We start from the raw sequence: 24538 nt of genomic DNA, 5'->3' as shown, positions 1-24538 counted from the left end.
CAATCCTTCTTGTCACATAATATAATGCAAGAGATTCTGACTTCTCTGTTTGGGCTGGACAAAACAAGTTGAAAGCAAAAATTCTCTCACTGATTTATTAAAACAGACCTACGATTTGTACATGTTTTAACATTTTGTAAAAAAGTTTTTAGCAAATTTCTCTTTTTAAAAAGAGCTGGGGGTGGGGGCAGAAGAAGGTTGAATTTTAAGGTTAGGATTTCAGCTCTCTGTAAACCGACATTGGCCATCTCAGCAGAGGTCAACCAGTGTGTTCCACTAAAACACAAAACATTGTGATGAATTTGAAATCATTTGCCTTCCTCAAGACTTAACTACAGTCCAGAAATCTTTAGATAAGTTTACTTGCCAAAGACTATGTAGCAATGTCATTATTATTATTATTATTCAAATCTATGTGTTAATAGAACCACATTGCACAGCAATTAATTTTCAGTATTTCCTTGGTACTGATGGGTTAACATTTTAGTTTTTAAAATGGTCTTCTTGAGACAAATGATAACATATTTTTCATCCTGTACAAAATTATATATATGTACATAATTTTGTGCAGTGTATATATATATATCATTAAAACACAAATAAAAACCTAGAGGGTCAACATAAATAAAATAAAACTTTATTTTTTTTAATAAAATTATGTTTTGGGTAAAGAAAAGATAGCGTGTCATTTCTTTACTGGTACAGACAATTTTTTATCCAAAAGAATACATTGTGTTTTATTGTGTCATTTGTCTGAATACAGACTCAGTGGAATATCTAAATGATACCCTGCTCTGAACTCCAAGCTGAAAGTAAGTTTTTATTATACTTGAGGGAAACAATGGGTTCAGCTGCTTATTGCAAAGAGCAATTGTCAAGGGAGAGGTAAACTCAATTACTGTAACCATCCTGAATAAAAAATACTGCCAAGAACAAAAATACACCTGGGTAAAGACAGCCACTGAATAAAAAAATCGACATAAAGCGTATCAAATATTTATTTATCTGGGCAACAAAGGACTATGATACATTGACAGGCATGGAAACTACTGCCAGCACAACTCAATACAATACAACTATAACTGCTTCCAATATGGCCAGTGGAAATACAGGATACCAGGTGGTCCCAAATAGTTGAAGTTCTTGGGGGGGGGGGGGGGAGGGCAAAGAAAAGAAAAACTAAACCTTGATCTAAAAGACAATATTAATTTATTGCTCTGATGATACTTTCAGGAGGACAGTAGGTGAAAATGAACTTTTATTTTTCCACAACACGTAATAGTTGTAAAACCACTAACGTTTAAAAATCTTGCCTGGATCCAACATCACTTTATTTTTTTTTTCTTTTTCAATGAGAAACTAAATGTAATACTAATTATATATAAAAATTCAATTTTCTTTTCTTTGTTCAGCTGCTTCATTGTCGCCTTTAACATGCTACAAGAGGGCTAAAAAATGATGAATCCCAGAGAAAAACAAAACAAAACAAAAAAACCTCTGATTTCTAAATAAGTACCATGAACCACATGATGAACTAAGAAGGGAAGATTTAAAACCCACTAAACAAGAGGTAAACAAGATCACCAGATAAATAAAAAAAGGCTTAAAACAGACTCACCATATTTACAGTTCCCATTAAATTACACATAAATAAATATATACATACATAAACACTGATTCCCTTATATAATAACTGTGAATCGTGTCGCAATAGAAAGTTCAAGTTGGTCACTTTACCTTGGACAGGAAAAAGTTCTACAACTGAAGACATGACATGGAATTGCGTGTTTTTTGTGTTCAAGTTTATTCACAATACTGATAAAATGTCATCAAACCTTTTTGCCTTTTGTTTTTCTTTAGGTTTGTTTTTGTTTTGTTTTTTTTTAATATGGCTACAATCTTAACTGAAGTTTATGCAAGGGGAGTTGATGATTCAGTCCGATGAAGCTCATAGATTTATATTTTAGTATTATTTATTAATTTGTTTTTATTTCTTTTTATATATTTTTAGAAAAAAGTTACTTTTCTTTTTGTTTGTTTTGTTTTTTTTATTTTTTCCTCTTTTTGCTTTTTTTTTTTTTTAAAAAAAAGTTCACAAACTCAGACAGAACTTTTTTCTTTGCTGGCTCCATCGCCCATTTCTGTTCTCTCAGGCTCCAAACCGGGGTAAGGAGGTGTGGGGAAGTAACTGGGAGCATATGAAGTGCTGAAGGCTGGAAGGGAGGAAGGATAGCATAGTCCTGCAGAGTTAGAGAACAGGCTGGGCAGAAGGGCATTGATTTTGTTCCTGTAGCCTGGGGTGATTGGAGAGGGAGGGAGGGAGCTAGGAGGGGGATGGATGGATGGATGGATTCAGGAAGGGGGGAAATCCTCACTTTCGGTGCTTCTCCTCTTTGTCGCCACTTTTGGTGCTGTTGTCTGTGTGGTTGTTGGGGTTGTTGCTGAGGTACATTTTGTCCATGGCCTTGAGCGCCTCGGTGAGATAGTTCTGCAGGGCGGTAACGGCGGCGCACACCGCAGGGCTGCCAAATCCATGAGAGATGAGGTTGAAGTGGGTCAGGCAGCTCTGGATGCCCGGCTCCAGGATAGGGTTGGGCCGAGAGTTCCCCAGGGGAGATCGGTCCTGAGCCAGCAGGTCGGTGAACTCTTTACAGATCTGTCTGCAGTACAAATGGAGCAGTGAGAGAGAGAGAGATATGAACCATTGTTGTCAGCAGCGAAGCCAGTGCAGTCTTTCTGCTAGATTACACAAGCCTTCAGATCAAGGGGACTGTTCCCCCTGTACACACAGCCTCTCTCTGAGTCACACACACAAATGCTGTCTCTCTCTCACACACAAATACAAATACACATATCTCTCACTCACCCTGGCACACAGACAAGCATATCTCTCTTTCATCTCCCTTGCCACCTCTCTTTCATCTCCCTTGCCACCTCTCCCACTCACAGATGCACACAAACATTTCTCTCTTTCACACATACACACACGCTTCTCTCTTTCACAACACACACATACTTCTTTTTTGACACACTGTCTCTCTCCAACACACACACGGAGAAATTTCTCTTTCACACTCATGCACACATTTTGCTCACACACACACACACAAATACACACATTTCTCTCACTCACTCACACTCTCTCATGTATCCTCCACCTCTCATATAAAAACTCACTCACAAACACACCCAAAAGGCACCAAACATTTCAAACACATCACGAATCACTCTCCCGCACACACATACACTAACACCACAAACATTTCAATCCTATGCAGGTCATCACAATATTTCTATGTCCCTCCTCCAATGTTATATTTTGGCACATTATCAATAAGCAGCTTAGAGTATCTCTGCAATACGGAACAGGATATACGGTGAGTAATACTGAGAAGGTGGCTCAGGTATTTATTTGCCTTGTGGAAGATCCTGTTTTTGAAATAGGAGAGACTTATTCTCTTCTCCACAAAGCTAGACAATGGCTGTGGCAGGAGGAAAGCCAAGGTTTACTGGGTACGGGCCAGAGAGGTGAAGTTAAGGATTTAAATTAGGCTCTTAAAAAAATTTGTGTGTGTGTATATATATATATATATATATATAGTTTAAATGAGACTTTCTCCACAAAAGCCAGGGTGACACTGGCTGGGACCAGAAACTTCTTTTCATGGCGGTGGAAAGGAAGGATACAGGGCTATATGGACGTTGTGCATAAGTTATATTTTATATCACAATCACAGCACAAATTGTTGAGAAAATAATACCTTATAGCAGAGATTAGAGGTGTTTTGAAACAGTTTGTATTCTAAAACCTCTGTTAATGTCTTCCAGCCATAAACTGGCTCCCATCCTCTGCCTGTGCCCTCTGGCACTGTGCCCTTTAGTGACATCTCCATTGGTAATTAAGGGCTACTAAACAACCCTTTTAATTTCCAGCAAACATATCAAAACAATCATTTTCTTTTCACACACCACCTGGAAGCCTAGACAGCCCCACCAATGATAAACTCCACTCGCATTTTAACTGCATACAGATTGTCATTTAAAATATATTTGTAATATCCCTATATTCACTAAGTAACAGAGCTGCTTAGAAAAAAAGATTTAATGAATTGAAATCAGTTTAATGTGCCAGTTTTATTTTACTGTCAGTAGGAAACCTTCCCCTAGTGTCTAAATTGATAAAGGCCCAGCAAATGTTTTCCTTTAAGGAATTATTGTTTTTCTTTAAATAAACATCCATCCAAAATTTCACAACCTGCTTTCAAGAAAATCTGCATAAACTCACTTTAGAAAATAAAGCTGGTTATATACTTTTTGCTGTAATATATACTATGAATGCATATTCACAGTCTTACAATTTGCAAAATCATTAGCCATTTACTGCATGGCAAAAAACAAAACAAACAAAAACAAAAGCCCCAAAACCTGTGCTTTTCTTTACAACTCAGTAACACAACAGAAAGGTAAATGTCTTACTTTGTAGCTAGAAGCATGTTTTTTCTTGTGACTTGCTCGTTTGGATCGGAATGTTGTCGGTTGAGAAATTCAGCAACTGCTTTGGCAGGAAATTCTGTCTCACAGACATACCCAAAATCTCTAGCTAGATGTACTGCTTCTCCTGGAAAGGGGGGTGAGGAGAAATGCACATCGAATCAATATACACAGCACATAGGGCAAAGTAGATTAGCAAAAGCTATACAGTATTGCACTTAGACTCTCTCTTAAAGTGTACTGCCTAGTGTGCAAATTACAGATATCCTCATTTTATTAATTTTCTTTGCTGTAATCTAGGTCAAAGCAAATATATATGTCCAAGAAAAGAGTTAGAAGTGAAATCATGTGTATGTATTTGTAAGTTTAAATCTCTCGCTAAGTAAACAGATACACACAGTATATAGTTCATTTTTAACTATTTTCTTTGGAAATATATACTTGCCTTGACATTATATATATATATATATGTTCTTTTACAATATATAAATGATTAGTACTGATCATAATTACTCCTAGAGCTCTTCTAAATACAATGCATTAAACAGCTAAGTGTTTAAAATTTAACTTGATCGCATATAATTATCTGTTCCCCCCAAACGATTAACCATGAGAATTTTAGGGTCATTCCACTGAGTCTGTCTGTTTTGTTGATTTGAAAATCTTTGGTTTTAATTTCCTGAACCAGTTGTTTTTTACTGCAGGGCTTCCTGCCATTAGCTCCAGCTCCGGAAGAACGCATGCGCCAATTAGAGCTTCAAAGCCTCAGTCCAGTGAGCTTGTTTCCATAAAATGGAGTGGATCATAAACAATAACAGTACTCTAGAAACTGCCTCATCACCACGGGACTCAAAGCCCAAACAATTTTTATACTATCATCCAAAAAAATTAGCCACCATTACCAGTTTATCTGAAAAATCAACCCATAGTTCTTATTTTTTTTTAATAATTCCTTAAAGCCCTCGTATGTGAAGACCAAATAGAACAATAGATGACTGTAAAATACTCTCCATCTTCATTAACATCACAAATAATATTAGCATCCATCAAATCTAGACTTTTTGCAAGTTCTCTTGTTTTTTATTTTTCTTACACTAGAGTGCTGGTGCAATTGTAAAGCCATTTTAGATCAGAAAGACTTACTCAGCAGTAAAATATAATGGACTTAATAACCAAAGTGATACTATTGTATTAAAAATCAAGTCTGGCAATTTTATATGTTTTTACTTCATCTCTTATGATACAAAGCAAAAAAGAATAAAGCTATAAAATCCCTCCAGAACAACCAAATTTAAGCTAACTTAAGCATCCTTAAAAGCACTCTACAGACTCAATCAAAATCAGTGTAAAGGAATGTCAAAAACAAAACTGGAGAGGAGGAAAGATATTTTAGACTGACCCGGATTAATTTTTTTGTAAGCGTCTGTGACAAAGTAACCATTTTAACCAAGTGATTGCACCTCTTTCAGCTTTCCACATTAGAAATATTAAAGCACATGAAGTCTGAAGGCTTAAAGAAGTTGCACCTTTTCATCTAAGAGTAAAACAGGGAAGCACGGTGTAATAAAACGAGCATATGTTCTGAAAATGAGAACCAAAAGAAAAAAGAAATGTGGGTAGGGGAAAGAGTACAACTTTGAGGCTTTCAGGACACTTAAATCGTGACTTAGGTCAAGGATTCCCAAATTAATTCAGGAAGCAATGGTCTCGCATTTCTCAGATGTCAGAATAACTTAAATGATTTACTGTTATGTTGTTTATGGTGGAGAAGAGACTTAACTTTGAGTAGCTGCAGTTCTTTAAATTTAAAATTGCTTAGTCCTCAGTGGTAGACGGAGGATGGAATGAGGGGATTGAACCTTTGGCTGAATCCTGTAGCTTTCACTCACATAAGTAATACTTAAGGGCCTGATCCTGAAGTCCTTATTCAGAGAGGAAATTTCTATAGGCCCATACTTTCTCTCACTGAAGTCAATTCACTACAGCCGGATAATTCACTTGAATAAGAATGCAGATAGCATCCTGAGTGTGTGTGTGTGTGTGTGTGTGAATATATATGGCAATGCTAAATATGCAAGAGATATTTAAAAACATTTCAGGTTAACATAAAAGACACAGTTACAGAATTAACATTTTTCCCAAGCATGAAGATTAGACAAAATAACCTCCTTTAAACAAGGAACACAGGTCTGAAAAAATTGGGGATTTATCCTATTAGGCAAAAAATGAACCCTTTCCAATATTTGAGTCACTTACCCTCCACTAGTGATGTGAGCAGGGTGACATTAGCAGCTTTACGTCTCCCGGCTGGCAGGTTTAATCCTATTTTGTCCAGTTTTTCTCTCAAAGATCTCCCTCCATTTTTAGACTTCGCCCTGTTTCACACATAAAAACCACTTAGAATATGACTAATCTGGACCAGGTCATATTTCAGTTCCTTTTAAAACCTCCCAAAATGTATTAGAAAATAATGTTGATTATGAAGGGACATTTAGGAAAGTTTTATGCCGGGAAAAGCTAAGAATGAAGAACAGGCAATTAAAGCAAAGCTGAATACAAAATTAACTGAAAAGGATATATTTTTTGTCATTATTTTTTAATTTTGAGTGGTTTTATAGTTAAAATGTTTTCTAACCTACCAAATCAATTCATATACTAGCACAGGGGTATTACAAGATCGGTTTGGCCAAAGCCATAATCATTTTAGAGCTCTTGACACATTACTACCCCTAATGGGAACTTTGCTAAAGTAGATTTATTTGCAATATCTAATGCATTATTTAGCAGACTAATCTAAAAGGTCAAAAACTTATGTTACCATTATAGAACTTCACTGTATTCAGCAAATAGATTAAGTTATAAATACCTAGCTACTATTTTCAACAGAGACAGGTTAAGATAAATTGTTTAAATGAAGCTTCCTATTAATTAATTCTGGATTTTATTCCCTACTCAAGTGATCTTTAATTGTGTGGATTAGATTATAACCCCTAGGTAACTAAGAAAGACAGAAAGGAAATCACCAATGAGTGGTTGCATCCTTTGAATATAGAACCCAAACTTTTTGAAGAATCACTATACCAAATTTCTCATGGGGGGAGGGGGGAGACTGGGGGAGAGGAAGGTATCTCCCGCATCCTTTGTGTATTACAACACACACAAAAACGATTACCGGCCAAGGATCCAAGCGTCCCTTTAAAGCAAACTATTCCCCTTTGCAGCATCCTGCCACAGCAAGCAGCAGCCTTCTACAGAAATGGTTTGGTGGCGGCGACATCATTTCGTGGCGCTGCATTAGTGCACTTCTAGACTGGCCTGGGTTGCTATGGTTGCAGTGACCTCATGTGACGATGCTGAGGAGCGGCGGCCTGGCCTGGCCTGGCCTGGCCTCGCCTCGCGGGGCCGCAGCTGTTGCCCGCGTGGCCGGGTGGGTGCGAAGGGGCGAGGGCGTGGAGGCGGCGGGGCGGCGTTGCACGGATTGCAGTGGCGGGCTGGGGCATGCTGCATGGGACTGTCGGCAAGTGTCGGGGGGGTAGGGACCGCGGCTGCAGCCCTGCCGGGATGTCGCCAGGGCCCTGGCGCGAGCTCCGGGGGCTGACTGCGGACAGCGCGCAGAGGCCGGCCCGGCCCGGCCACGCTGGGGCGGGGGGATTTGTCTCCTCTCTCCCCTCCCCTCCTGGCCCCGCCCCGTCGGCTCCCTCCTCCCCTCACCTCCGGAGCACCCCGCCCAGCAGGGAGGCGTTGAGGCACTCGGGCGGGGAGAGGCGTCTCTGCACTTCCGCCACCGTGACCTTGTACTTGGAGGTGGAGCTGAGCAGGGAGAGGCGGCCCGGCACGGAGCAGAAGACCTCGTTGGGGTTCACCACCCCGCCGAAGAGCGCGTCCTTGTTGATGGGGATGGCGGAGACGGCGTTGCTGTTAGACTTGGAGAGGGACACGGGGCCTGCAGCGGACAAGGCGGGGTGGGGAGAGCGGCGTTAGGGCCCCGCAGCGCCGCGGCAGCCCCCAGCCGGCCTCCGCGCCACGTGCGAGCGGGGCGCGGGGCGCAGCGGGCAGAGGAGCGCGGGAGGGGGGGCGCAGGACGGGGACGAGGCAGCGCCGGGGTGGGGAGGGAGGGAGGGAGGGAGGGCTGGGGAAGAAGAGGGGGTGAGGGGAAGGCGGACGGGGGGACCGGCGCCGTTTCGGACTCGAGCGAGCCCGAGGGGAGAAAAGACCCAGCGAGTAGCTGCTGTCAGTGCAGCGTCTGCGCGCTGCAGCTGGGGCTCCCCTGCCGGGCTCTGGTTACGGAGAAGAGCCCCCCGTCCGGGTTACTAAAGCCGCTGTGAAGCTGCCCCCCCCCCCCCGTGGGCTGGGAGGCGACCCACTTTAGCCAAACCCAATTGCCAAGGTCTCCGTTTGCCCTTAAATGCGAATACATGGATTCACACGCAGATTTAAGGACTAGTCAGTTGTATGTTTGGTATCTGGAAGCCACCCCCCCCCCCCCGGGTAAAAATACCACTTACAAAATCTAGACCCAGTCTAATAATCAAGGGGTACATTTGCTTTCTCCTGAAATAAGCTAGGCCTTAGAAGCAAGTTGGTATGAGCCAGCCGCACAAGCAAGTGTCTGTTTTTAGTTTTTAATAGGCAGGCCCCTCTAAAAGTGGTGTCACGTCAAGCCGAATATTTTAAAACTGGGAAGAGGGCAATTCACAGGCGGTTTCAAAAAGCAGCCCTCTGCATATTAATATAGTACAAAATGCTAAACTGATGTATGTATTTCGATACGGATAACTGCAAAAGAGAGTGAGGACTGTGTGCCTTAACTTGTGCTACCATGTTTTCAGTGTGTCAGAGGAAAAATGAATATATTCTGAAACGCCTGTGCAGTGTTCGCCAGTAAAAGAAACACTGAAGAGCAAATTACAGCATCTTCCCTGTGAATGCATACATCTGCCCAGAAACCTTGTGTGTTTAACTACATAGCTACCAAAAATAAAAATCATCCTATATTCCCCAACCCCAGGCAGTCAGGTTCAGGCCATTGTTGGAATAAATTCAGAGCCACCAAAAAGCTACTGAGCCCTTGCAGTAGCCAGCATTACTAAGCACAACTGAAACATGTCCAGATTATTTTGCATGGAATTTAGGTTGCATTCAAGTTCCACAGGGGTACTTTATAAATGTTTACTCTCTTTCTCTCTCCTCATGTGTGCTACTTTCCCCCCTACATCTTTACTTTAGTGGGGATTGTCCAAACCTATGGGGGGGCTCTAGGTTTTGGATAGATCACTTGTGACATTAATAGCTCTGGGGAGGCTAATAGAGACAATAGGAGTTAAACGAACTCTTGAGATTACTAATAAAAGAGCCAATTATCATGTCGACTTGGAAAGAGCATCTCTTAAGATTTATCCCTTGCACATCTAATTTGACGTGACAAAGGCTTCACAGATAGAAAAATGAAACTTTAAACTAGCTTACTGTATACTGATTAGAATAAGAAAGGAGAACCGCTTTATATAGCATCATCCTCTGGTGGTGCATAGAATACCCAAATATTATTACCTTGCCAACAAAATATAAGCATGCTATTGCTCAGAGCGAATAATAGCTAAGCAGTCAACTCAATGAGTTTTACTCCAACAACAGCTCACTAAACAGAATCCAAATGCAAACCAATCACTTTTCATCAAGAACCAAAAACTACCTTGAACAATATTTTCATAATCCTTCGGGTCATTTGAAGGAAGATGGGAAACCAGATTTTAATGAAAGCACAAAATATCTTTTACACAGTTAGGAACCATTTTCACAACCACTCCTCAAGACCCACGTCTAAACAACCTTCACAATGATCAGACTAAAGAACCTAACACCTTTTCTACAAAGCCATCTACCATTTTTACTCATCATCATGTAAAAAAAAAATATATATATATATATGGAAAACATTTCTTACCATTCCATAAACCCCAAATTCTCAACATGGATAAATAATGCCGCACAGTTGGATTAATTGGTCTAATTACAAAAGTGAAATGCATTATAATGAACTAAAACACTGAAGCTGAGCTAACATTGCAACATTTGCATTATAATGAACTAAAACACTGAAGCTGAGCTAACATTGCAACATTTTCTTGTAAAAACTGCAAACCGTACTCCTAAATGAAGGCTGCTTTCAACGCCGATGATCTATTTTATTTTCCGTTCACAACCCTTTAATAAATTATATTTGAAAGAAAAAAAAGGGGGGTGGGGGGAAGCTTAGCAAGTTCTCTCTTCAGTAGTACCCAGCTTGTGAGGACATGCTTGGAATGCTAAAGGAAATGGCTTACCTTTCTTAATTACAGTTTGATCTGGGATGTTAATACCCGGGTCTTCTACATGCTGCAACAAAAGAAATACATAGGGAGGTAAATGTATAATCATAACAAAGGGAAACGAATGTCAGGAAGGCTGTGTGTGTTATCAATTATTTTTTCTCTTCCCTACAATTTATATGTAAACATCTGATTTCCGTTTATTGGGATTTTGGCATTTCCAAATTAAAGAAAGCTTTAGGATTCCTCCCCCTCTTTCCTCTCCTTCGAAATAAAAACACCTGGAGTTGCCGCAAAGTGCAATTGTGACCCTGAAATCCAAGTCACCGTTTAGTTTTGTACCTCAACTCTTTAAAAAGAATTCCTATTATAACAGCAATCAAGTATGCGAAGTGTTGCTCCTGTGCCTACTGCCGCGAGGGCAGAGAAAAACACAATGGAAGCTAGCGGAGAAATAACTGGGAGGGAGCACTGGAAATCATTTGGAAACATTTTAAGGGAGGGGATGCGAGAAGGAGGCAAAGTATTAGCACACTTTCACTGTGGAAAACAGGCGGGGAGGCGGGGGAGAATCACTGCTTGAAATGAAGATCGGGAAAGTGCTATGAAAACAGAATGAAGAGCCGATTGCTTTACTATTGTCCACTAGCAGGTTTTGTTATTTCTTTTGCAGATGGATTTTATGTGCCGGAGTCAAAACGTGATTAGAAAGTAAAATGAAATCATGTTTTCTAATTCAAAAACTGACAGGCAATATAATGTCTGGCTGTGTTTACAAATTAACACCAGTGCTGCTGAGATAGAAGATTTCGCAATCGTTACAAAACACAGGCATTACCATTTAAAAAACTATTACTTCCTTCTCTAGTCTTTGTCCAACAATAATACTGATTCTAACATTTTCCATTCTGTCTTGGATTTATGCTCCTGTTAATTGTGCCTGATCTCAATGATTCCGGGTGGATGGTACTAAGTTGCTTTATTACAGGTTTTATTATACTCAATGCTCTCATTTGTAACTTGCCTAAAGTGCTTCTGGATTTAAGTATAATTAAATTGAGAAATGTTCAGAAATGACTACTGCTGCAGTTCTTGTGTTTTAACTATATGGGGAAATATGATCCCTTTATGCATGCACCCTAAACCCATAAAGTAAATGTAGTGTGGCATAATACTTTTATTTGTGTTATTTCTACACATATCCCATACAGCGAGGACTATTAAATTTAAAATCCCACAGAGATATTTATGATTAAATAATTTGCACCATCTACTGGATTTTCTTAAATATTTAGCAGTGATTTTTATTAAAGGTTAACTGTTGCAGCAACGGGAGAATTCAGAATGACCTTTTTCCTGACCCAAATTCCTTTAAAAGAACGTTTTGTTTTGCCTAACTGAATAATACTCTCAGAAGATACATTCTCTTATTTATTTTATTTTATTTGCTCATACATCCTGCTGTTTCAGTTTTACAGGAAAAAAATGACTGGACTAGTTTAACGTTTTACACCAGATGGCTTTCACGAAGTATAGCAGTGATAAGAATTCATAGGTGCTTGAAAGACTAATAAAATGATATGCACTTAAAATATCTGTAAAAAGGGGTCTCCAAGACCGTCCACTTTAACAAAGTACAATAGCAGGAAGGGAGGATTCAGAGAAATATTTTAGGTCATGTTTCTACAGTAACTATGACCTGGCAGTCAACAAATTAGTTTCTTCTAAATATTGCCTTCATGACGTTTTATTTCAAGTTAAAAGAATCGATCTGTTTTCAACGGATCTAATTTGCTTACTAAAGCCTCCTCTTGGGGAAATGTATGCGTTTATTGCAAAACTGCTAAACATAAGCAGCAATTTTCTGTGGTTAATTTAGCCAGAAGAGAGCTGTAATAAATTCATTATTTCCCCAGGTATAATTTACAAAAGGTTTCAAAATGACCAAAAAATAGGTAAGTCCATCTTGCAACACGAAACTGTACTCATTAAACTGTCAACGGATATATTGTTGTAATATTTGATCCTGTAATTTGGGATGGCATTTTAGCAAAAATCACATCCAGATACCACAATTCCCCTCTTCCTTCCCCTATAACTGAAGCGGCTTTAGCCTCTTAGCGGGAACTCCATGAACTTTAATAAATTTATTGGCAAGTTCTAAATCTTTTTTGCAGGGAGAAAACTAGAAATATGAACTTTGATCAGAAACAAATTCTTTAGATCACATGGCACTACTAGAGTACTTGCAAATGAACAATAGCCATCTTGCACTGGAAATAGCCAATGTGCTAATGTCATGCTTAATTAGAAATCATTTTAAACTGTATTTATTGATAACAGAATTAGACCAAAAATAATGTATTATTCAATAGTCTCCAAACATTTAATTTAATATAGGGTGTAGGAGGTCTGGATAGAATTTGATAACCTATTGCTAATGATTTATGAGGTCATCCCTTAGCACTCCAGCTAAAAGAATAAGGCAGCATTTTAATATACCTCCTCTCTGATTTGTCACATAATTCCTTTAGAGTAGAGAAACTGGATGTATCCTCTTACAACTTGAGACGTCATTGTACCATATGCCAATTCCGTAATCACTAAGAACTGATTTTTCTTCTTAGGCCACTTTCTTCCACTTTTTTTTTTTTTTTTTTTTTTTTTTATCTTTGGCTGGGAGGGCATTTAATGAGCTCTTGCATTTCAGACTAATGTTTTTTCCCCAAGGCAGTGAGCAATCCCAAATGCAAGGCCCAATGGCGGGATTAAATATTCTTCCTATGGTAACAGCTTATTGTCTTTGAAAATGAAAGATATTGCTAATGATGACACTAATTTGATTTATTTCTATTTTAGTGGACACTGTTAAGGCAGAGGAGGTGTGGGTATAGCTGCAGGAACCTATTGTTCTAGGTGGGAGCCTTGGCATTTTTGGTTTTGCTGCTGTTTAGGTTGAATTCTTTCGTGTGACAAAAGCCTTACCACTCCTTACACACTGCCTTGGGCAACTATAATTTCTGCTGAGAAAAGGCACACACTCGGTCATGAAATTGTAGTTGTGGGTGAATAACATAGACCGTATGCATCCTCCTTACCGGTACATCTTCTATAGCATGAGGTATCGAATGAATAGGAATGTCTCCTAGTCCTGAGCTGAGCCCATGGGGTCCATGCAGTAGATCCTCATGCCGCCGGTAATCCCTACGAGGGTCCAGGCCGGATAGCTGGTGGGGTAACCCCCGGTGTGTGTGTAAGAGCCCAGCCTCCTGGCTTTGTCTCTGTCCTGGCCATCCTGGATGCTGGGGTTGAGGTTGGGCATGGAGGGGATTCAGGCTATAGGGGTCATTAACGTGGGAATAAGGATCTTGAGACTGGGGGTAAATGGGCTGGTAAGGAGGAGGGAAGTATGGGGGCTGAAAGTCAGCATTGGGGGTGTGGGAGAGTGGAGGGGCGCTGGTGTAGGGAGATTGACCTACAGACCCCAACTGGGGTAACCGGGCTGTCCCATTGCTGGTGCCATCGTGACGATCCTGAGGGGGAAGAAGAGAAGAGAAGAAAAGAAAAGATAAAATCAAACTGTTTACAGTAAAATTGGTTTGTAAATTTCACCCATCCAACGATCAAGCAAGATTTGCAATTCATTTGCTGCCCAGCAGAGAAAAGCAGACCTGGAGATTTTCCTGTCTGTGACTTTTCTCTTTACATTGTGGCAACAAAACTAAAAAGATTTTTTTTAAAAAACAACCCATCCCAGTGGAAATGCAGTATGTATTTACAATAGATACTGCCCAGAATTCGTATTCTTACACTGGAGTATGAAACATTTCTTTTAAAAGATTTGTTTTTAAATGGACGTTGTTCTTAAAAAAGAAAAAATCAACCTCACCAGTACCAAAATGTATTCTGCTGGCTTTAAACAGAACTAAAACAATATTATTGTTTAGATTATCTTTAATGTATCTAAGAAAAAGAGATACTCAAAGAGCACTGCCATTTTATTACGATTAAACATGGAAGTGTGTCTAAAATGCTTGAGATAAAGCAATCGTTTAAATTACAAGTTTCACAAATGTTTAAACACGATATTACGATATGCCTTTTCACCCCCATTCAATAGATACGCGCTGCTTTCTAGAGATTTATGCTACAGGATACAATTTAAATGAAAAATATTTAATTGAGGTGGAAAGCAAACCGAAGGAGATAAAATACTGCATAAATAATGAAAAGGTAGAACATCTTAAGACACACAGCTGGATAAATATAAACAAAAATAAAATGAATGCGCATTTTGTCCTTTTATAATTGGAACTGGGGGGAAGGGTTACCAAATAAAAGCCCATAGGTATGCCTAAGATAAATGAAGAGCCCCCAAAGAGGAGAGGAGAGATAAGAGAGCTATCATTACATGATATAGATTGTATAGCACATGAGGTTATTATCTCGAAAAAGGAGAAGAGAAGAAATACTGACTATAGCCCAATTACCAGTGGGAAAGTGAAAAAATAAAGGCGGATATGGTATAAACAAGCCTTTTGTAGTTCACTTGAGGCAGCCAGGAAAAAAAGGTAAAAGATTGACTTGGAGGGGGGTGGGGGCAGAAATGTCCTCGTAGGAAACCTGGGTGTAAAATCCAAAGTACCAACATCATCATCGACAACAACAATAAGGCAAAAAAACCCTAAGATATAATGCTGAAACAACTCACCATAGCTGAAAAACTGTGTACTAACATCTGCGAAGAGCCTGGGATAGCAAGTCAGGGTAGAAAAATCAGAGAAAAGTGCCCCAATGTGCACCCCCACACACACTCTCGCACACACAAAAAAAAGGAGAAGTGGTAGAAGCCCAGCTCTACACTATGACTACAAGACCACAACGCCAAGGCTTCTCGTGCATCGAGGAAGCTCTGCTATAATCCATCAGAACTTGAACAAATTCCTGATGCCCTTCATTTGATGTTGAAAAGGCGATCTCTATCCTGTCTTGATTTTAGAATTCAAAGTTTTTTGTGTGTGTTTGTTTCTTAATCCTTTTTTCCTCCTCCCTCTCTCTCTCTTTTCTCCTTCTTTGACTTAGCTGCTGCTCCACTTGAGCTCCTAATAACAGAGCTCTGCTGCCTTCCTTGAGACTCCTAATAGCAGATATTCATGACTATTAATATTACACGAATACTTAATAAGGGAAGAATGGCTGGAAATCGAGCGTGAAGCGAGGAAGCAACTCAAGGCAGAGTCTGTTCTAAATGACGTCCATTGAATGAAGAATCAGTGTATCTAATCAGGGATGGAGGAGAGAGAGGGAGAGAGAGAGAGAGAGACAAAAAGGGAGAGAGAGGGAGAGAGAGGGGACATGCTGCTGCGTCTGACGAATCACAGGAAAGGGGCAACATTTTAAAAGGTTGCAGGGCACGCAAAAGTGAAAGAGAAAGAGATGCAGGGAGAGGGAGAGGGTGGGAAACGGAGTGAGACGGGGGGGGAGGAAAGAGGAGAGTGGGGAAGGGAGGAGAGAAAGGGAGAGGGGGAATGGGAAAGAGAGGGAGGAAGAGACAGAGGTTAGGAGAGGGGCCCCCCAAGTCCGCAGTAAAGAGCGGGGCACACCTCGGGCGGCTGCTGCGAGTACCCTGCTGCCTCAAATGCCAGGGACAGCAGCTGCTGGGCGCCTGCTCCTCTCTTGGTGCCCGAGCCGCTCTCGGGCCCTTTGCTGCAGACTCCGCCGCCACCGCCTTTCAGCTGGGGCTGATCCGCGGGGCCAAGCTGCTCTCCCGCCGCCGCCGCCGCCTGCTGCGCCTCGCCGAGCCGCACCTCCATGGTGGTTCGACGGCCCCAACCCAGCCCGCCGCGAGAGCCCGAGCGAGAGCCGCGGAGAGGGGCTTGACCGGGGCCCCGGGCTGCAGCGCCGCCGCCGCCTCCCCGTCTACCTGTGATCCCCTCTTCGCCGTTCAGCCCCCGCTTGATCCCCGCGAGGAATCAGGCAGGAGAGAGGCGCCGGGGCTCAGCCCCAGTCGCGTCCTGCCCAGGAGTCCCGGAAGCGAGCTGGGAAACTTTGTCTCGCCCCCTTCTCCTCCTAGCCCCGCTCTGGTGCCGGCTGGAGCCGGGCGAGGGGAGCCGGGGAGCCCCAAAGTGCATCCGATGCGCTTCCCCTCCCGTTGGGAGGATCGGGGACAGGCGGTGTTGCGGTCAGGGGGACGGAAAGGGAGGCGACTCCCGGCCCTGGCAAGCTGGGGCTCCCGGCCCCGGCACAACCCGTCGGACTGGCTGTGCAACTCCCAAACAGCAACTCCCTAAAAGATGACATGCCTGCTCCACTTTCCCGAGCGGCTGCCGCTGCTGCTGGCGGACTGCGGGGTTATCATAACAACCGGCGCCTTGCCTCCTTGCATGTTCCTACAAACCCGTGCACGCACCTAACCAAATAAAGCTTTAATCCTGCGCCGAAACGTGCATCGCCAGGTCTCCGCGGCACGCTGCCACAGGGAAAGTAGCTACCCGTTTCTCTGCCACCCGGTGAGCGGATGCTCTCGCCTCTTGTCACACACAGTGCGGCTGTAACGTCTCAGGAGAACGTGTGTCACCCATGTATTGTTACTGTTGTTGTTATTTTGAAAAGATCCTATTCACTCTCCCTGGGTCGAATACCAGTCTGCCCAGAGCCAGTACGAAAATCTTAATTACTGCCCTGCAAGGACACCTAAAACTCCTGTTTCCAAGCCAGAGAAAGACACCAGACTGCACCGCTATTTCCTCTGGAAGAAAACACCGAAACTAACATACCAGGGCTCGTGGATCCGCACCTGGATTTAGCACCTCCGTGCAAAGTCACAATAGCACAAGGCAACAAAAGATACTTACAACCAAATCCACACCCACACGCGCACAGTTACACACCGATCCAGGGTGAAGAGGAATTGTTTTCCTCCTAAACCAGTGGAGAAATATTTTTGGGGGGCGGGGAGGGGAAACCCTGATGCATCATTCATATAAAGCTAGTTTTGGATTCCCAGCGAAGACAAGCTAGCACCGCACCCAGTCTATTCAATTTGTCATCTGTAGACAGAATCACCCCCCAATTATCAGCCCCACACTGAAACATATTTATTTCAGTAATCTTCGGGTCTAGTGATTCGCCGGTTCCTTTCTATTTACAGCATTACAAAAAGAAGTCAGCGGATTCTGAGGGAAATGAAAGACCCAAGATATGTACCTTGAAAGACCAGATTAGGGTTTCGATGTGTACATTCTCGCATAGAGTACAACCAAAATATGTTTTAAAAGCAGCAGCGCTCTTTATGACTCTGCTTAGATGCACTGCATACAGCAACTTTGGCGAAACGTTTAAAAATAGCATTTGTCGGTTTCATTCTGTCGATTTGTTCGGAATATTTTTGTATCTATCACTACACCTCTTTCTCTCTCCACAGACGTGCATATTGAGTCGCTCAAAGTAAAAAAAAAAAAATAATCAGGCGGATTTTATGTTAAAAGTTGTTAAAATAATAGACTCAAAAGCTAGACAATTAATTAGACTGGGTGTACGTTCAAAAAGGTTTGATTTTAGTTCATCCACTGACTCTTGATCATTGTACAACTCAGTTTTCCTAACTAGCCCTTACACCCAAAATATCATTTTAAGCATCAGTCTTTCGCAAATGTTTGGGATCCCTCTGGCATCTCTCGTGTGAAAATAATTATTTCCTCTTTTTCTCTTTGCCTTTCCATTCATCCATTCATCCCTCCATATTGAGGGATGGAATCATTCTAGGTACTACATACATGATCTAGCTACAGATGCTATTATATTCTCCAGTCTGCTTTTTTCTCATATACTTCTGACAAAAGCGATTTTCCAACAGCCCCAAAGTTCCTGGTTAAAGGCTCCCTAGCCCAATGCCATTGTTTCCAACTGTAAGGCTGCAAAGAAGACTGGCGAAGAAGCAGAAGTTTCCTAAACGAAATTCACGGATCGATGGATGCTGCACGGTCCCATTCACAGCTGCTGGGCCCGTCGGCTGCCCCCAGCCCAGGGAAGCGCTTACCTCACATTCCTCATATTTGATATTATCCGTCAGTTTCCAAAGCATTTTCATGGATTGGCGCGAGAGCGGATTTGTTTCTCCCTGTCTTTCACTAAAGTGGAGCCTCTCTGGTATGCAGAGTGCGGCTGGTGGAGTGTTTGCAGAGCTCCTGTGAGCGCTCTGAGATCTCCCTCTAATGGTAGAAACTTTTCCCTTTTCCAGCTCTTTACCAACAGCCTAATCGCCTCATTAGCATAGCAACAATAGTCCAATTGCTCTCCAGCACAACAACCTGCAACAGTGGACACAGGTATAAAGGACCCCCAAGCAAAAGGCTTTATCCAAACAACTGAGTTCTCTTGGAGGGGGAGAATATGAGAGCCTAGATTTGGGCAAGTGAACATTGCGCTCTCTCTCCCCGCGCCCCTCCCCCGCCCCAGTTGTTACCGCTGCTGCTGCTTTTGCCTCTTGGCTTCCGGCGTGGAGAAAAGTACAGAGAGAAATCAAAGAAGCACCCACTACTCGATTTTCATACTGGAGATGGGGATGGGGGGTAATTGATTAGCCTGAGCAACCCCCATCCCACCTGCACATAAAGACTTTACTGGTTTAAATAAACCAAAGTCAAAGCGAGGAGAAAATAAATTAGCATCTTTGTCGAACGAGGTTATTCCACTAACACGGTGGCTTTTGTTTTCCTCCGTCTTTTTTTTTCTTCGTAAGGCTTTTTCTTTTGTAAACTGTTTTGTTCTGCTGGGGTGATGCTTTCTATTGCATAACTACAGTTCTTTAAAAAAAATAAAATAAAACCGAAGATCCAAAACATTATCCAAAGTATGATGCAAACACATTTGCAGCCAGAAACTCTTTTGCAAGCTACTTGGCATAAGGACGAATCAAACTTTGTTGTTTCTTAGGTGGAGAGTTTTTTAGCTTAACAGTATCCAGCAAAATGACCAGAGAGAACTAACTCTGACCAATTCCCTCCCCCGTGATGGGGACAAGATTCCCATCATGAATGAAACCAGTGACGAGTTCTTTATTATTCGGTAATGTTACGAATGCTGAGTCACTCTCTGGTGGCTCACCGGGCTGCCCATGCCTCCCCAGGTTTAGACAGGCACCTTCCACCCATGTGCTTCTTTGATCTGTTCCGCAACTCCGAAACGCCGCGACCTCACTTACCCCCAGCGTTCATTCCAAGCGGGTTCTTGGGCAGTACCTTGCATTGCCTTTGAAAACCCCGAAAGCCTTTTTAACCACATCGACTTCTAAACGTCCCCGTGACACTTTCAACCCGACCGCTGACTGTGTCTGGACAGCCGGTGGGGGCACTTTCAGGGTCTCGGCCCCTCCGCCAGGCACACAGCTATGCGCTCTTGAAGAGGCTGAGGCTTGGGAGCCATTTCCCACATTTCGCTGGAGAATTATGTTTTTGAACCAGTTGGGGGTTATCTGAGGCTGGCGAAGGGCACGGGGTTTTTTTGTGGGGGGGTGTGGGTGAAGGCAGGGCAATGTAAGGCCCGATTTCTAACTAGACACGCTCATTTCTTTAGCTGTAGCACTACAGCTGGCTGACTCTACAGGTCTGTGCAGCCTTCCACACAGCAAGCTCTCATCTTCAAGGAAGGATTTACCCAGCTGGAGGATAAATATGCCCCCCTGAATCTCCAGGCGAAACCCCACGGTCATCTCTGGGAGATGAAGGGCCCGCTGCAGGGCCAACCCAGAGCAATGTCAGACCTACATACCTACACCTTTTGCGTGAGCAATGAAGGCTGCGGACATTTGGGTTGGTTTGTTTCTACCCCCCGAAATGTCCTGGGCGTATCTCGTTTCTCTCCAATTCTTTCCCCCCTCGATGTTCTTTTGAACTCCCCCTTTGTCTTCAAGTGCCATGAGAGTAAACTGTTGTTTTACTCCTGTTAAGCTTCACATGGAGCTGGCAGATGAGTCTCTCTAGTTTATGCAAAAAGAGGGGGCTCCTGAAAGGACCCACCTTGTGCCAGAGCCATGCTCTGGAGTCAGTCGGGCCAGGTCTGTGTAAACGTCATTACCATGACAGCTCAGCTAATTGAATGTGAATGTGTACGCTGAGGATCCAACCATCAGAGCACAGCTTCGCTCCCAGATGATAACGGGCGTGGAAGATCACTCTAAAGGCAGATCAATAGGCGAGCTGCATTACCATTTTTGGTGGGGTTGCAACAGTCGAGGCCTGTTGTGCTCTGTTAGGTGATCTGGAGAAACCGGACAATGCAGGCAGCCTGATATATTCACCGACCGAGGGGCAGAGCAGTTCCCAGCCTGCAAGGCCACATTTACAACTACGAGTTTTCAGCGTTCGGTATCAGATGAAACAGGGCCGAGGTTTCTTATTGCCTCTGGATTTGCAATAAGGGCAGGTTTCGAAATCATAATGTCAGGTGTGCTAGAACCCGGAGCATTTCAAGAGACTCCAGCCCACTGCAATAACAGCAGATCTACCAGCTCTACCTTTATGTAAGCACGTGAGTGGTCTCTTAAAACGCTGTTTTAATATTCCATTACACTAATTCACTATTCAATATTCCATTACACTAATTTCTGATCACTGATCTGAATTAAGTGTATAGTTACAAAAATGGTCACCACTACATTGCTTGAATAACAGTGGGGGTATTTCTCCCCCCCGTCTCTAGCTTAAGAACTATTGCCTTGCCCTCACTTGCTAATTCTTTTATACATTTTGCTGAATGGTGGAAGTGGATTTATGCACAGTAACACATTGCTTAAGCAAATCTTAAATTACGTTTATTTAGGTGGCCACAAAGTTAGGCCTGAACGTAAAGAAAAAACAGTAAGAGATTTAAAGCAAGATAAACCAAAAATACTATTGTATTAGAGTTTGCTTAATTCAAAAAATCCTTCTTTTTTGATCACTTGTACTAGACCCGGAAGGTAAAAATGCAATAACCTACCGTGTACAAAGTAAACTCTATTTCCTTCAAAACAACCTGCTACTGCTATAATAAATCAATCAATCAATCAATCAGTGAGTGCGACTTAAATATATTGTTTAAAAAAAGGTAAGAAAAGGAAATAACCATATTGTCTCCTATATTATAATACGGTTACCCAAAAAGAGCAGTTTTCTGTGATATAAGAGCGCCATGTTTAAATATTATATTTCACAGCCGGATTGTGGCTATGCTATTAGAAGGCAATCATGATTTGCAAGAGGCTGTAGAAGTCTGCCGTGATGCCACCTGTGTGAGTTTCCCTCTGTCTTACCCATTTTAAAAACAAAATAATCTAACTGAACGATTTCATCTAGTCATCCAAGGGCCCTGACTAAAAGAGAAGAGTCGTTCGATGAAGACACATAGATTGAAAAGAAATTAAACTCGTTATCCAGATAATATGGGCTGCATCCTAGCGACACGCTGCTGCCCGTCCGATCAGACTGTAGCGACAGCACCTATCCTGTGATTTTTAAAAACTCTTACAAGTGACCATTCCCGCATCCTCCAAACCTGTTCCATAAAGTCTGCAGAGCAGCCACCACTTTGGCTAAGTTATATATAGAGATCCCACAAATGAAACGCTCTTAAGAGCTAAGTATGATCATACTTTAAGTATGCCTGGAAACATCAACGTCTACGGAAAGAGTTACTTGCAGAAACTGGATAACTTACAGGTACACATGTCCATTCGGCAAACCTGGGGGCAAATTCAGTCACCTTAGGGAGCTGAGATCATGAAATCACTAGAGCCAAGGGCTTTTAAACGCCAGTTACTTCTCATGCATCATTCCCATGTACCTGGGAATTTCCTTGGAAAAGTCACTGGATCGCGGAGATTTCCCACCTGTTGAATTGGGCCTCCCGGTGAAAGAACATTCATCACCGATCCACAAATAACTGGACCTGGGGTGTTTTTCTCCTCTGTGGCAGGGATCCTAAGCTCCCCCAAGGGCTGATAGTCTCACCTTTCTGGGCTAGCTCTCTAGTTCCATAACCATCCCCACCCCGGCACACAAGAAAAGGGAGATTGCATTACCTGCCAGTCTCCCATTTTTGCAAGAATTGACATTCTGGCCGCGGGCTCCCGAACACAAAGTCCCTGCTGGTCATGGACTGAGTGATCCGTCCGCTGCTTCCCCGTGATCTCTTTAGGCAAATCTTCCTTTTACCTGCAACACGACTCTCTCACCTGGTCATAAAGAGCTGGGTGCTGCCTGCCGGCGCCTGCGCACTGGCCTAGGAATTCACTCCGTCAGCTCTTTTCAAAAGCTCCCAGCCTCTCCGGGTAAATGATGGATTTACAGCAGCCAGGGCAATCTTATCACCCGCTCCCCGCTTTTCTCTCTCTCTCTCTCTCTCGAGAGCCTTCCCGATGTCCACGGGTCAGCAATCCCCCAGGGAGCAGGGACCTTGGTGGGAGCTCCTTCTGCTGTTCGCTGGCGGAGCGTCGGGGTTGCCTTTGACTGAAGGGGGGGATGCACCGGATTCCCTCGGGACTGATTTGAAGCCAAAGATTGAGAGATGGAGACGGTAACGGGACCCCCAGAGAGAAATCTTTGCTCGTCTTAACGTGTGGTCGTCTACTTGATAGGGAGCTGACAAGGGGGGACTGGACGCTGTTCAAACCCAGCATCAATTGTCACTGAAATGGATTTGCCTTTTTGGTTCACCTCTTGACTAGTGTCCGGATCAGGGACACATCTCGGTCTCCTTAATGCTAACTACGTCGTATATATATATATATATATATATGTAACTTTGCCTCCTCCTCCTCCCTTTTCCCCGCGGTAAGATTTTTAAAGGAAGAGCTCAGCTTGTTTGACCAGTTGACATTCATACCGCAGATTATTTTTGTTATAGCAGGTATACAGTAATGGTGGTGGGGTTGCTTTACTTTTCCTAATAATTAGGCTAGAGGCTTTAGAAGAAGTCTCGAGGTTTCTTTAGCGTGCTGTTGCAAATACGAGCATATATACAAATCTGTGTAAAAAATAACAAGCCTTTTGAGGCATTGGTTTGCTGAAGAGGACAGAATATAGGTCTTAACTGCTAAAGGGGTTACTGTGGATAAACAAAGAGCAAATCGATCGAGATCGTCTTCCAAGACGACATTCAAATCTGTGCTAAAGGTCATCTAAATGCTATATTGCGGAAAACAGTTAACAATGATGGGAAATTTACAAATGAATATTCTCTCTCTCTCTCTTTCTCCTTCTCTCTCTCTCTGACACATTCATACTTGAAATTGATCCAGGATCAAGACCCTCTAGCCTGACTCACAGGAGTATTGCCATTGAAGTCAATGGAGCTACTTCATTGAGTAAAGGCACCAGCATTTGGCCCTATATCTTAAAAATTGTGTGTAGTCTTTAAATTCTATAAAGGTGAGTGACTTTAAAAAATTAGGCCTGCTGTTATTTTTTTTAATTAACTTTGAAACTGTTTAGAATCTTTCCATTAATTTCGATGCTCATGCATTTTTAAAGTAGCTGAACTAGTGTTTTTGGTTGTGGTTTTTTTTACAAAAATTGGTTCAAGGGCAAGATTTCAGTGACACATTTCTTGGGCTACTTTGTCCAGCGTGCCTTTGATTGAGACGCTTCTGTTTTACAAAAGCTTTGTGGAATGTTGTATACACCACAGCCAGAAAATAGAATCTGTTTATATTTGTATAATTATTAAAACCCATTAGCATTTCAAACAGGAGAAAAAGTGGC

At 42.4% G+C, this 24538-nt stretch overlaps 1 protein-coding gene across 5 annotated transcripts; it reads right to left on the bottom strand.

Annotated features, from left to right (window-relative positions):
• Nucleotides 1–980: 980 nt before the first annotated feature.
• Nucleotides 981–22978, bottom strand: TFAP2A (transcription factor AP-2 alpha). 5 transcript variants are annotated; one of them, XM_073332071.2, is made up of 7 exons: nt 22858–22978; nt 13898–14332; nt 10815–10866; nt 8203–8434; nt 6748–6866; nt 4477–4618; nt 981–2660 (listed from the first exon to the last, which is right to left on the bottom strand). In XM_073332071.2, exons 1-7 carry the CDS (start codon nt 22888–22890, stop codon nt 2372–2374), a joined length of 1302 nt encoding a protein of 433 aa, XP_073188172.1. In that variant the 5' UTR covers nt 22891–22978; the 3' UTR covers nt 981–2371. The 5 variants fall into 5 exon arrangements, with proteins under 5 accessions (XP_073188172.1, XP_073188171.1, XP_073188170.1 ...); XM_073332070.2 differs by lacking the exon at nt 22858–22978 and adding an exon at nt 18838–19214; XM_073332069.2 differs by lacking the exon at nt 22858–22978 and adding an exon at nt 16403–17024.
• Between the last annotated feature and the right edge of the window lie 1560 nt (nt 22979–24538).

This window comes from Lepidochelys kempii, chromosome 2, assembly GCF_965140285.1.
Source record: "Lepidochelys kempii isolate rLepKem1 chromosome 2, rLepKem1.hap1, whole genome shotgun sequence".
Taxonomy (NCBI): Eukaryota; Metazoa; Chordata; order Testudines; family Cheloniidae; genus Lepidochelys; species Lepidochelys kempii.
The sequence above is the reverse complement of the archived record's forward strand: the minus strand, read 5'-3'. Positions and strand labels throughout refer to the sequence as shown.